Source organism: Protopterus annectens, chromosome 1.part0, assembly GCF_019279795.1.
Source record: "Protopterus annectens isolate FY-2018-M chromosome 1.part0, PAN1.0, whole genome shotgun sequence".
NCBI lineage: Eukaryota > Metazoa > Chordata > Ceratodontiformes > Protopteridae > Protopterus > Protopterus annectens.
In genome coordinates this window covers 1,353,870,732-1,353,885,666 of record NC_056725.1, presented here as the reverse complement: position 1 = coordinate 1,353,885,666, position 14,935 = coordinate 1,353,870,732, and the positions used below count along the sequence as shown (strand labels likewise).

The following is a 14,935-nucleotide window of genomic DNA, read 5'->3' as shown; positions in this document are numbered from 1 at the left end:
CTTTTTCAGCATCACTGGCAGATGTTTTACAATTCTTTTCTTCCTTGCTCCCAACTGAGTCCAGCTTCTCTACTATTAAGGTTCACTTGGGAGCCATTTCATCATTTGACATCAGGTTTCAGCAAAAGTACCCTGTGCATGAACTATGAAAGAGCACCCTACCCCCTCAGCTCTTCAAAACACTTTACTGTAATAAGCCAATCACAATCTTTGGCGTATTACAGTTAGAACTATGCTATGCCCCCCCCCCCCCCCAAGTTGCTACAGTTTATAATTTTCCTGCACAGAGTGCTACGGAGCTCATATTTTAATTAAAATTATTTTCATACTGTAGCAAACTGCTTGCTGCAAATGTAATACATATTTACTACAGTTTATACCCTGCCTGCATGGAGCACCACAGCACTCAGGTTTTAGTTTATATAAAAAAAAAAAAAAAAAAAAGGAAAAACTGTAACAATCTGTCAGTTGCTACAGTTTAGACCACATATGGAGCACTACAGAGCTCAGGTTCGAATGCAAATGCAATGCTGGCCAGATGGTGTTGTATTAAAGAGAGATCGGGATCGGCTGATCACACCCCCAACACTTAGGCTCGGGGCAATTGTCCTTCGTCTCGTTTCATTTGAGACCTCCTATTAAGGAATCACCTCCTCTTTGGGACTTATATTTTATCCTAGAAGCTTTGTCCAGATCTCCATTTGAGCCTGTTGAAGCTACATTCCTTAAATTTTTGTCTTATAAAACCGTTTTATTAGTGACAGTAACTTCAGCCTGAAGAGTTATCTTCAGTATATCCATACATTATTTTTCATAAGGACAGGATTACTCTTAGAAGCACTCCTCCTTTTCCTCTAACAGTGGCTTCTGAGACAAGTTGCTCACAGCTGATACATTTCACAGTGTGTTTTTACCAAACTACCAAAACAAATGTGAATTTGTTTTGCCTACTTTAGATATGCATAGGCAACTTCATTTCTACCTTCATAGGAGAGCAGCCATCAGAAATGATGAACAGTTGTTTGTCTCCTATGCCAGTAATAAACTGGACAGGAAAGTATCTAAAAATCTATCTAGATGGTTATCAGATTGTATTTCCTTTATCTACAATTCTCAAAGTAAATATTTTCCTGCCAGACCTAATCCTTACTTCATTAGAGGAGTCTCTGCATAAACAATCTTTTTCAGGGCCTTGTCCATGGATAAAATCTGTCAAGCTGCCACTTCATTTTCAGTCCATATCTCTGTCAAGCTTTACAAATTAAACCACATGTCCAGTGCTACAGCTTCCTTCGGGGCTTCCATCCTAAAGGGTTTCCAATCTTAAGGCCACCGAGGAGCTGGGGATTCTGACCCACAGGTTGGATTAGATGGAGTGAATGAACAGGATAGGAAAGTTAGCTACTTACTATAATGATAGATCCTTTCATTCAAGTTTGTCCTATATGATACCCCCGTTCCCCCTGCCGTTATGATCTAAAGATCTACATCCTCAGTCAAATGCAATAGAAGCATGTTTTGCAGTAAGCATCAAACTGAATCTGAGTTAGTTGGGGTGGGGGGGCAGGGCATTATGGGAAAAAAGTTTAGGAAGGGCTCATGGCTGGAGCATTAAATCAGCCAGATCAGATTAGAGCTGGTGCTTCAAGACCCATAAATCACGAGACAGATTTGAATGAAAGGATCTATCATTATGGTAATAGCAATTTCATTTAGCCAAGTCTGTTCAACTGTCTTTTTTAATACAAACTATTTAAATGAAAAATGTAGTAATGTTCCTGTACAAATTATTTTTGAAACTGACACATGAATTATTGTCAATAAGTTTACCAAACACTTAACACTAGGAGTACAGTCTAGAGGCAGGATAGGGTTTTGTAAAGCTGTGCTACGTGGAATCCTGTTAAACTGTGTGCCTCCCAACCATAACCAAGTATTGCTTAGAATGTTGCCAGTATGTTATGATTTGCTGTTGAGTTCCCACCCTGAAGGAAAAGGTATTTATCTTAACAGCAGAGTTTTGGGAGGAGGTTACTGCAGCAGTAAACCTTTGCTCCATTCTTCTCCAGTATGGAAACTTGTATATAATTGCTGTTATACTATGAGATTTCAGTGTTACACAGTTTTGTGATTGTGGTTATGTAAGTATTGGCTTCAGTAGTGGATCTTCCTACAGGACTTTTAGTATAAAAGTATAAAAAGTAGTGAAGAGCAACAATGTATATATATGAGTCAGCACTTTCAAAGGCACAACAGTTGTGTTGATCCTGAGAGGGAAAAGAGAAGTAACTTGAAAAATATGTCTCGTTCCTGGGGAATATAAGGTGTGTAAACTCCAATATTGTGATTTACTAGTAAACTGACCTCTCCTCAAATATCTGCTGTTATGGTAAGTACCTTACATATCAGTACTGTGGAAACCTAAGAGAGTTACTTAAATGCTTCACAGTTTTTTTAGCATTGCACAAGACCACAAATTTCTCTTCCAGAATGTGCCATGTAGTGATCCCTGTGTTTTATCTAAAGATTTATGTTTCTTCAGTAACATTTTTAGCTTCTGTGATTCAGTTACTTCAAATGTACAACTTTTACTTTGTAATGGATAAATAAATGTGATCTTTATTTATCATGTTTATATTTTCTACAGGTTTGTCCAGTTAGGGGAAAACCAACATAAAATAGACCAGACTACCCAAGTACCTGGTTCAAGATGTCTTAGAAACATTACAAATCTGTAAGTGATCTTCTATTTGCAAAAGTGATAATCTTTTATTTGCTGCTATTTTGTGTGATCATGCAACAATTATACTGTTGATAATTAAACAAGCACAAGAGTGCATTGTATCTTCGTTTGTGTATTTTTTTTTTTTACTTTTAAGAATATTTCTTCAGGGATTTTATTGAGACTTGAGAATCCTGTATCAGGCACAGTTTTATAGAGAAGTAGCATAGTATGCATTTGAAAAGGAAACAATGATGGTAATTGCAAAATAGTTTTCTCCCTAGGAAGAAGCTACACCAATTTTACGAAATGCATAATCAGACATTGGTAACTACTGATCTCATTTGAATGCCTTCTGTAACAAATCATTGTTTTGGTTCATTTTCTGCATTAATCAACTTTCAACAAAACACTTGGAAATTCCCATGTTCAGTAATGGCTGCACAATCTGATGGATACCATGACACACTAGATGCATAATAAGCTCTTGTATCCCTTTAGTCTGTCAATCTGTTTTTGGCAGTCTCACAGTTTCTATAATTATCTTGTTGATTGTCAGTGAGTTCTTCATTTGCTGGGCCAAATAACATACTGACTGTCTGTGTGACCATAATGTTATAAGCCAAGAGCCACACTGCCATCCCTTTATTGTCTTTGGAAGGGGAATGACATTATCAACTGGCACATTTGCTCTCAGTCAGTAGTTCAGTGGCTGGAACTGAAGACCAGCTAGCCTAATCCTAGGGAACAAAACTTTGAGTTCCCAAGTCAAGGATATCCTTCATGAGACTACCCACCAGGCCCAGCTGGGCTAGCAGGTTCTGCTTGAAGGAAATCCATAATACAAAGCTCTCATTTATTGTGCTGGAGATTTAGCAGATGCTTATTGTCTGGTGGAACATATGTAGCAAGTGCAAGATTTTACCCTTAAAGAGTAGTATTGAAGCTGTCTCTGGGTCTGGAGCAGACCTACCATCCAAAAATGTGTTGTCTCCAGCACCTCTCGTACATCAGTTATATTCTCACTGTTGCACAATAGTGCACTTCAGCTTACTCTTATGGACTGTGAAGGAGTGGGATTCCCTCATACTAAGGCTTGTGTCATGAGTCAGGTTAACGTGAGGCCATTGTCTTAGAAATGGAAAAGGTAGCAAATCCATACCTCCAAACTTCTTCCCTCCAGACAACCCCTCCTATGAAGAGGCCCTCAGGCTCAGAATAGACAGCTTAGACTGACCCTCATCCCTGATTTTGTTTTCCTCCTACCCCAGAAAATGCCTTGCAGGATATCCAGTGAAGAGGACTGATGATTCTTTGGTCATTCCACCTACAGATGTAGTTATTAATGATGATTTCGAACCAGCCTGAAGGCACTCTGATTCTGCTCATTGGCCCCTAAGAAGGCAGATACTCTCTACAAGCACTTTTATAAATGAATAGAGCAACTAAGTAAGCATCCTAACTGTGACCTCTCTGTGACTTGTTTGGACCAGCATTGGTCCAAAGGGACTACAACACTTAGCCGCCTTGCTGTGGTCTGGCTGTGTGGTGCAGAGGGATGGAGCCCTAACTGTGATTTCAGCAACTAGTTTTCAATTAGTAAGACCCTAAGTTGCTCAAGAGGCAGCCCTGCCAGCCACACCTCCATAGTGCTGAGTCTGGACTGAGTTTGTCCAGGGTTGGAGAACTATCACAGTGGGAACAGTTAAGTGTAGGATCACTTTTGGTCACATTCTGGAGCCCAGTGGTCATTCTACCAAAAGGGCTAACCAGACTTTCTTACTTGAGATTTTGGAACAAGCCAAGACTGTGCTGCCCATTGGGACTACATAATCTGCCCCATCTGCAAGGGTTTTACTTTTGTCTCTTACCGTTCCTGGTCAGGGGGTGCTGAATGGACACATTCCATCCTGTTCATGACATATTCCTGTAGTTTCCTCTGAGATGACATCACTTCTAGTGCAAAGTGTTGTGATGTATGCTTTTTTCAGCACCCACAGCCTTTAACAAGGTGTTAGCTAAAGTTACTGACTGAAACCTTGCAGTAGAAGAATCTCCACATGTTCCCTTACCTGATTGAATGGCTTCTGGTAACCCAGTCTAGGGCCTCCCAGCAAATGTCCTTTCAGTGGGTGATTCCTTGTTGCAGACCCTGGAGAGTCGACATTAATCAGATGTAGTACTTTGTGACTTCTCTTTGGAAGGTTATCTTTATAGGCATAGGGCAGGAGTCCTTCTTGTTGTAAGAGTACCCTAGAAGTCCTGACCTTAGTCAGCTATATGAGAAAACAGTCCAGGGTCCAGACTCAGTTAGTGCTGTGCCTTTTAAGCCAGATGGCTGCCACAGTCTTCCTTGTGCAACTGGCACACCTGAACATGTGGATATTTCAGTGAACTGTGAGGTGTCAGTGACTTCAGATCCATTGTGTACTTAAAGACCTTCTTCTGGTGTCAGTCCCTTGTCACTGGGCCTCAGAGTGGTGGACATTCTTCTCCTGTCTTCTAGATTGTCTTTCTTTTCTGTGTCCAGACTCTGTGTTGATACTAATGATATATGCTTTGATTGCATGCTGAGATCCCCCCTTGAAGATGGGACTCTGAATCATCATTTCTAGCTGAGAGTGGTCTTAATGACCATAAAGGCCTTGGAAATATTGTACCCATAGCCTCTTTTGATTTGGTCAGAAAAATGCTCTTCTTTGCGGTAGCTAAACAAGCAAAGGTGTGCAAGGGCTGCCCTCCTGTATGGCCAGCAGTGCTCATCTGTAAATAGACTGCATTCAGGGACATCACTTTCTCAGCAATTCACATCACTGAGAACATTAAAAAAATCCTGGCAGATTCCCTGATCTACTTTCTCTATTCATCATCTAGAGCTGTGGGTTCAGAGGAGTGTGTCTGATCTCAGTCTTGTGAAATTACAACTCTGTAAAGACCAGCCTATTTTGCTAGTCAGAAGAATCTGGATCTCTTATCTGTTCTGCTGTATGCAGTATATCAAGGGCAAGGCAGTGGTAGGCATGGTCTGCATCCTGCTACACTCAAGGTTCCTTTATACATTCCTACCAATGTCACATCTTATTGCTAAGTTTGGGAAAGACAGACCAAAACATTGCTCTTCTGTGCCCAAAAAGCACATGAATTCAGGTACATAGAGATATAGGATTATCTTGTGATCTCAGTCAAGGATGTTCCCTGTGGCCCAACTAACTCTGTCTCAGTTCTTGGCTCTTGATGCAGACCTGATGATCCCATCAGATTAGACTCTGGGGTCACAAAGGTTATTAATGCTGTTAGGAAGCCTTCCATTCAGCAGGTCAATGCCTTCATGTGGAAATTATTCTAATTATCCTGCAGTGCCCCAGTAATTTAGCCCACCTTTGATCTTGACTCTTCACAGACACCTTATGATTTGGGTTTCATTTTCACTGCCTTCCTGTTCAAGGTGCGCATCAGTGATTTTTTTTTCCTCGCAACTTTGCAGGGTACAGAAGAGTGATGCAGTACTAGCTGATCAAGTAGTTCCTTAAAAGAGTTTAGCATCTCTGTCCCATTTGAAGAACCCATCCCCTCTGTGGAATTTTAAGTTATTGTTTGACAGGCTTGCCATTCAACTGTTCAAGCCTGTTCAAGCCTGCAAGCTTAGCTGCATTAAAGTTTATTTCTTTGAAAATTCCTTTTGGTGGGCATCACTTGTGTGTGTGCAACCCCCAGTTTCAGGGTCTTATCAGGACATTTACTTTGTCCTGTATAGGGGACACAGTGAGGTACAGTTGATGTATTATTCTTGTATAATCCTTATCAGTCTGGGTTGTCTTTACTAATATGGGGTGATGCGCTCAGCAGTTAGGGCTGGTGTAAGATTGAGTGAGCTTTGGGGTGGCAGAGAATGTGGGGTCTGTGGGAGAATGTGGAGCACTGTAAAGGATATGAGATTAAACTGACCAGTAAAGTAAGAAAGGGTAAAGTGGGACTAGTCAGGAGGCCAATAGACAGGATGAGGTAGGAAGATACCTGGAGAAAGACAGAAGACAAGAAGATATGGTCAGAGGGTGTAAAGTACAGGCAAGTACAGAGTGAGATAAAAGAAGAGGGTGGGAAATGTAACCATGAAACAAAGGACAAAGGTAAGGAAGCTGATGTGGATGAATGGGTGCAGACATTAATCACATGTGATCAATGGGAGACGACACTGGAAGTCTAGTAATACAAAGGGACCAAATGAGAAGTAGGCAGGGACGGATACTCTGGCATATGACTGGGACAGAAGGTGAAAGAAACAGCACACTGGAAAGTGCATTGGGGATGACTGTAGGAGAGACAAGAAATGTTATCAGAGGCATCACAAGAAGAGAGCCAACTAGGACAGAATGGAGTAAAACTGCAGGAGAAAGATTGCAGAATCAAGGATAGGAAATAAGAACCAGTGTGCAGAGAGATAACAGAATGTTAATGATCTAAAGCTCATCTAGAGAAAGGATCAGGACTCTTACTCTTACAGGTTCATAGGTGTTTACTAGGCTAACAACTACAAAGGCCTTTTTAAGCCTAGCCATGCATCCCAAGTGCAGCTTGGCAAAGGAAGTGAGAGCAGGGACCAGTTTGTAGTGCAAGTAGTCTTGGGGTTGAAAGGACATTGTCAGAAATAGTGCAAGTAGTCTTGGGGTTGAAAGGACATTGTCAGGAATAAAAGTTTGTTTGTCTTTTTGGCTTTTCCCGGTTAGGGGTCGCCACAGCAGAACTCTGGTCCGCTAATGATTGGCAGTCGATTTTTTTATGGTGCAGAGTTGCCAGCCCAATGCCCAACCTTCAGCGAAGGCACGCCCATTCACGCATGTCTTTCAGAGGCAACTTGACCATGGGGTGGACATGCAGACTCCACACAGAAGGCACTAAAGCCGAGAATCGAACAAGAGAACCTCTTGCTGTGAGGCAACAATGCTACTGCTGTACCACCACGGCTTACATTGTCAGGAATAAAAGTACGATGTGTAAATAGGTGTGGGGGAATGGATATATTTTATGGTGCATCTAGATAATACTGACCTTTTGGAGGAAACAGAGAAGTGGAAGGGGGGACTGCATAGGAGGTAGGATGTTATTGGAAGTGCTATCTTTTCCAGCTGTAGCACACTGTGGAAGGGGAGAACATGGGATATGACGACAGGCTGCAACTGTGGGCAAGTGAGAAAGGCATGGGACTAATAGAAGGATCGGGAGAGACATGGCAAAGACACCAGCTCTGTGTGATGGACAGGTTTCTTTTTAGCCATTTTGGTTCAAATGTATTCAGTGACAGATTGCAGAGGTGCATCTCAGGGACTGTGTTTATGTTGAAAGGGGGGTGGTTGTCACAGATATGACAGAGAGGAGTAGGAACTCAGGCAGTCCAAAGAAGGAAAAAAGAGGCAGACCAAAACAGAGGAATAAACAGGATGACTTAGAATGTGACAAGTTAGTATTAGCAAGTGGTGTAGAGTCTGGATAAGAAAATGGGGACCTGCAGGCTGGGATGCAAGGGGAGGTTGGCACTGCTGAAATCACAGAAAGAGTGGCCAGTGGAAAGAGAGGGTGAGATTTGGCTTTCCTTGAGTATAGGTTATTCAGAAATGGCAGAGAATGGAATGTTACAGATGGAGTAGTGATCTTTTTAAAGGAAGGCAGCAGGTGTGATGTTAGCAAGGAAGGACAGTCCCCTTTATAGGGGACAGTGGAGTGGGAAAAGTCAGAACCTAGGTTTCCAAGCCCCCTCACTCTCTGACTGATGGGTCTTTAACTAGGAATGTGCTGTTGTCGGTCTCACCTTTATTCTCACATAAGGTTTGGATCTGATCCAGCGGATCTGTCTCAACCTTTTGCAGAAGCTCATGGCCTCAAACTAAGCTCTTGGGCATTCTATCATTCCCAGAACACACCTCTCCGTTACCTCAGATCTTATTTACCGCTTCAGTGGAGACATGGTCCTTCACTGGCTCTGGTAAAGTGAAAGTTTTTTGTATAATATCTCGATTACTCTATATTTTTCAAACTTTGCTTCTTTACTCTTCCTTGTTAGTTAACGGTTTTTTGTACCCTTCCTATAGATTCTAACATCTGTTTTTATATATAGCATTCTTTCCCCTCATTTCTTTAGCTTAACACATTTTTTTTTACTTCCTGGTTTAACTTCTTTATTGATTAGAGAGTCTGTATTTGTATTAGGGCTTCTCTATTCTTTTTCTGCCTTTCTGATATGTAGCTGTTTGGATTTCTATAGTTTGTTGTTGCTGTTGTTGTCTGGTTGCCTATACTGTTTTTATTTTCTCAGTCATGTCTCAAAAGGATAAGGGAGATAAACCAAAATGCATTCATTGTGGTAAGAGAATGCCACTGAGTGATTCACTTACTTTGTGTGTTTATTGTTTAGGGCCACTACACTTGCAGGAGTCCTGTATCATCTCTCATGCCTTCAATCAGAGAGCTCTATTAGAAAGGCGCAACAAGCTCATGTTGAAAAGCATGATTCAAGGTTCCTTTGCTGAAGTGATTTAGAGTAGCAAGGACTCTCCAAAATCAGGTTCCACTTCATCTTCTGACAAACCAAAGACAAAATCTCTGGCTCTGACAAAATCTTCAGAGCTGACAGAGAAGATTCCTAAGTTGTTTGCTCCATTGGTTGTTTCAGAGCTGTCCACTCTTGGATCCAGGGGAACTTTGGAGCATTCTCAGCTATCGGCTCTGATTCTTTCATCTCCAACAGCTGGAACTATATGGAGCCATTCACCATCTTTAGAAAGAGTATCCTCTTGGCTCCCATCACCTATTTTTCAAAAATCACCAACCCTCTCCTCACGTTCAAAAAGGAGTCTGTCTGATGAAGATATGGATAGGGTGGTTAGCAGGCTGTTGAAGACACCAGCTTTAGCCAAATTATTGCTAGTTCAGAGCCCAAGAGCTTCAGATCCAACAAAGTCACACCCCTCTACTGCTCTTTCTCTTCCTGTTCTGACCCATGTCTCAGGTTCAGAGCAGGGAGACACTGAAGTCCAGATAGTCACCCTGTTGGATCAGAGACCTATTGTGGCTTCTTCTCTGGCTTAGGCTCTGAGTTCCTCTGCTTTGTCAGAGCAGGAGGACTCTGGGAGCTGTAGCTCTCTGCTAGGACCTGAAGGTAGGGATCGGACCTTTCCTCTTGGAGTTTTGGCATGGTTGAGCTCGTACCTTTGTCTCGGATCTTCCCTCCTCAGATTGTGAGGGGCCCTTGGCTCTGATAGTTTTTTTGTCAGTTCCTGGGAGTACCTCGGATCACAGGCAGGGAGCATTTGATGCCATGAGGAGAGCTTTGACTGTTTCTCAGTCAAGGGAGCTATCTTCTCAGGATCTCCCTTCCCACCCCCTACTGGTACCTTCTCTCTCTCTCACACTCCTTCCACAAGGACAGCGGGATCCCAAGCCTCAGGATGTCTCTAGAGAGAACCCCATCTCTTCTAAAACTTCTCTAGTTTACCCCACTGACGAAGCCCCTCAGAAAAGAACCTGCAAGAGGGAGCATTCAGACTCCCTGGAGAAGTCCACCACCACATTTACTGACCTCGATGAAGCTGGAGGGTCCCCATGGTCTCCTCCTGAGGATGTCTCATTTGTAGATATTCTAGAAATGTTAAAACAGAGAGGTGGCTGGGAGTCCAACTCCCCTTCAGCAGAGGAGTCAGTATACCTGAAAGCTTTCGGGTCTCACCCTTCCACCTCTTGGGTGCCCCCCCTTCTGATGAGCTTATCGGGTTAATCTCTTTGAAGGCATTAGAGACCCCAGACACAGTTGATCGTACTTCGAGGAGGCCAAATAAGTATGTCACTTCACCCCTGACAAAAAATTTGTTAGTACGGGAGTTGCGGTTGATGCCATGATCGTAGTGGCAGTGACCAAGAAGGAACTTTCTGAGAACAGTTCCACTATTCATCTTCCTAACAAAGATTCTAGGATGATGGATAGATATGGGAAGCATGTCTTTTCTTCGGCGGGCTTTACTTTGAACTCGCTGAATTATTTGACACATTTTACTAGGCTGCAAAGGGATTTACTGAAGGAACTGTCAGACACCCTACAAAGGGCTGTGGCTGACAAGGCCACAGTTAAAGTAGCCTCTCAGCTCACTACCCTAAATTCGGTTGTTAACTCCTCCATGAGACCGATTTTTTTTATGCAGTGGATGGAGAGAATAGAGCAACAGGCTCAGGAATCTCTATTAGGATGCAGGTCAGGATGCAACTTTGTGATTTTGCAGAGCCCTTCAAGTCTTCCTTTGTGAATGCCTCTTTGATGGCTCATCTCTGTTTGGGCCCAAAGTGAAAGAAATGCTCACCAGGTGTGAACAAGAAGGCAAGACCTTGTTTGCCATGGGAGTAGGTTTTTCCACTCCAACCTTATCTGAAAGGCCAAAAAGGTAGTGGAAAATGTGGTTCCAAAAATCTGAACAGTGTTTCCAGGACACACAGGGTGAAAGTTCCCCCAGAGGCAGAGGAGGGGACAGTAATGGAAGATGCCAAAGGGAAGGCCTGCAAAAGAAAAATCAGGTCTTTAGAGATTCCTCCTTTGGTAAGTCTTTTTAGTGCTCCTGAAAGGAGGCCCGATTGCTCACCTCTGGAGGCAATCGTGGGTCGGCTATCTCTGCATCCACAGGCCTGACTATACATTACAAAAGACAGATGGGTGCTTCAGATAATATCCAAAGGTTATTTCATCACCTTCATTCACCCTCTTCCTCAAAACAAAAGAATCCCGGATGTACTACCCAGTCAACTGATTCAAGCAACCACAAAAGTTGCTAAAAAAAAAAAGAGTCATCCAAGAAGTCTCCTCAGAGCAACAAGGATTCAGAACTTACTCAAGATTCGTTTTAGTGCCAAAGAAAACAGGGAACTGGAGACCTATTCTTGATCTCAGCAATCAAAACAAATTGATCAGAAAGAGCAAGTTTTGAATGGTCACTTTACAGTCTAGTCTTCCTTTTCTTGGAAAAGACGATTGGATATGCTCGATAGACCTTCAGGATACATACTACCATATAAAGATGGGCAGATGCTCCAGTAGGCATTTGCACTTCCAGCTGGGAGCCAGTCATTACCAATTTCGAACTTTGTCTTTTGGTCTCACTTCTGCCTCCAGAGTGTTCTCCAAATGCATAGCAGTGGTTGCGGCTCACTTGAGAAGTCAAGGATTCTGCGTGTTTTCATATCTAGATGACTGGCTCCTAACTGCTGCTACCAGGCATCAAGTTTTGAGGGCAGCAGAAACTGGTATAAACCTTTGTTCCCATCTAGGAATCACCATAAATTTCAAAAAATCTGCATTAGAACGCCATCAAAATCCAACTTTCATAGGAGCACGTTTATATACCTGATGGATGATAGCAAAATTTCCACCCAACAGAATTGCTTTATTGAGAAATCAAGTAAAGATTCTTATTCACAAGAAGAGAGCACCCATGAAATTAGAGCTACGAGTCTTGGGAGCAATGGTAGCTTCAGTAGTGCTAGTACCTCTAACCTGCCTTCATATGCGATCCTGCAGTGGTTTTTGTTGACCCAATGGTCCTTTCTAGAACTAGCAGTGTCTCACAAGATCCTGATTATCGATGTATGCAGAAAAGATCTCCATTGGTGGATTCATCCACTTTGTCAGTAAGCCCTCAGAGTTTTGCAATGAGCGATATCTTCCAGTCACTTTCTGCTAGCAATGCATAGTTCAGGGAAATCCAGCGTGATAGCAGACAAGCTCAGCAGGGCAATTCTGATGCCTCCGAGTGGTCCCTCAAATAAGAAAACAAGAAGTTGTGGAAAAGATTTTCCAGAAATTGGGTCAGCCTTGCTGTCATCTTTTTGCATCACCCATGAATAACAAATGCAGCTTCTTTGCTCTAATCCACCCTCAGGGGAAGTCACCGAGCAATGCACTGGTACATGATTGGCCCCCGGGACTTCTATATGCTTATCCTCCAACCCCCTTGATTCTCAAAGTATTGCAGAAGGCAACTATGTTGAAGAGAACAATCATCCTCATTCCCCCTTATTAGCCCTGACGGATTTGGTTTCCCTTTCTTTGGCCTCATCTTCAGGAAGATCCATGGATTCTGGACCCAGTTTCGGACCCACTTTCACATCCGCAAGGGATGGTTCTTCCGGACCTGAAAAATCTAAAATTGACAGCATGGCTGCTCCGGTTCTAAAGATAGCCAGGCATCCTCTTTTATCTTCTCCAGTGAGACTCATTTTACTTTCTTCACATAAATCTTCCACACAGAAACTTTACAGAAGCAAGTGGAACAGGTTTGTAGTGTGGGCCACAGACAATAATATTGATCCCTTTACTGTCCTGATACACTGCATTCTGGATTTTCTAGCGAAACTTTTTAATGAAGGTGCTGCGGCAGCCAATGTAAGAGTTCAATTAGCTGCCATTTCCAATTATCTTATAGGAGAGAATGGCTGTCATGCCACATACACTTTGTAAGACCTTTTTAAAAGGTATTTTGTTGTTGAAACCACTTTATAAAAGTCCTTCTCCTACTTGGGATTTGAATTTTGCATTATCTCATATTATTCATTTACCATTCAAACCTTCAGCAAATTTTAAAATTCTTGATTTGGAAAACAATTTTTCTGATAGCTATTATTTCAGCAAGAAGAGTATCTGAATTACAAGCATTATCTATAAAGCCTCTTTATTTGCTGTTTCATAAAAACTGTTTCATTATGAACTAACCCTTCCTTTCAGCTCAAAGTAGTTTCTGAGACTAATCTGAACCAATCCATTGAACTGCTAGTTTTTTCCTGAATTTCCAAACAAAGGAGAATATCTGTTGCACTTATTAGATGTTCACAGACAGTTGCATTTTGACTTGCACAGAGCAAAGGATATCAGAAAATCGGATCAGTTGTTTGTTTCTCTTTCTGAAACAAGAAAAGACTTGCCAGTTTCCAGTTACCTTGTCAAAATGGCATTCTGATTGTATCACTTTTATTTGTAAAACCCAAAATAAACAATTGCCTAAACCAGTGAAAGCACATTCTACCAGAGCTGTTTAGCTTTTCTGGCCAGAGAATATTTACAGTATTTGCACAGCAGCCACATGGTCAAACCCCCATACTTTTATTACTCATTACAAAGTAGATTTGGCCTCCAGGGGTAGGTAGAGCTTCTTTTGGATCAATGATTCTGAGGAATATTCTTCCATGAGCCACCCAAGATTCAGGTTGCTAGGGACTCTGTCCCATAGGTGAGAATAAAGGTGAAACTGACAACAACACATAAAGAAGTTATGTAGTTACCATAATGTTCCATGTGCGTTGTACATCTTCGCCTTTATTTTCACAACCCACCAACCCGCCCCCTTCCTAGACTTCTGGAAGAATGGGTAGCACTAAAAATACCTTCAAAGACTGTTTGCTACTTGAGATGTTTCTTTGAGTTGCTGAAGATTATTATTTCTGTCTTCTTCTGTATGACTACAGACTGTTTTATTGGGCAAACAAGATCTGAAATAATGTAGAGGTGCATTCGGGGAAGGGTAGAATGCCCAAGAGCTTAGTTGGAGGCTACGAGCTTCTGCATAAGGCTGAGATGTGTCCCATTGATCAGATCCAACCCATATGTGAGAATAAAAGCAAAGATGGCAACACACATGGAACTTTATAGTAAGTTCATAACTTCTTTTTTTCATGGCGTGCTGCATCTTGTAGGGTTTTTTTAGGTTGCAGGGCAGATGCGGAAGAGTCACTAGATGGGACAATTAGCATGACTTTAAGGCTTCATATTTCTTTTGGTCTTAGCATGGCCTGAGATCTGTGGTTCTACCTTAAAAAAAGGTTGTTTTCTAAATATGGCACATTACTCCCAAAAGGAAGTTATATGGTGGTATTTACCTAAGCAAAAGAGATATTGTGACTGAAAATCTTTAGTTGGGATCTATTGCCTTTCACATGCACAGTTGTTAGAAATATTTTCTAAAGATGGCCCAGACCTTAAAAAAATTAAAACTTCTAGTCACTAAGAAATGACTTAAGTACGGTAATGACAGTTACAAAATTAGCATTATATGCAAATTAAAGTCAGTAAATGTTCCCAAAATCAATTCTAGAAGGGACATGATAGACAGTATGCACTGAAGATAGATCAGTTATTTTGGCAAAATAAACAGAATAATGGCTTGAATGATTTTTTTCTTTTGGCCATAC

The 14,935-nt window shown here is 41.8% G+C and overlaps 1 protein-coding gene across 4 annotated transcripts in view; it reads left to right on the top strand.

Annotated features, from left to right (window-relative positions):
- FIG4 (FIG4 phosphoinositide 5-phosphatase) overlaps nt 1–14,935 on the top strand; it is a 3,828,182-nt gene that overhangs the window by 3,406,720 nt on the left and 406,527 nt on the right. For all 4 annotated transcript variants that reach the window (XM_044066775.1, XM_044066785.1, XM_044066766.1 and 1 more), the window contains exon 23: nt 2,648–2,734. In XM_044066775.1, coding sequence (XP_043922710.1) covers nt 2,648–2,734 — 87 coding nt within the window. The remainder of the gene's footprint in view (nt 1–2,647; nt 2,735–14,935) is intronic.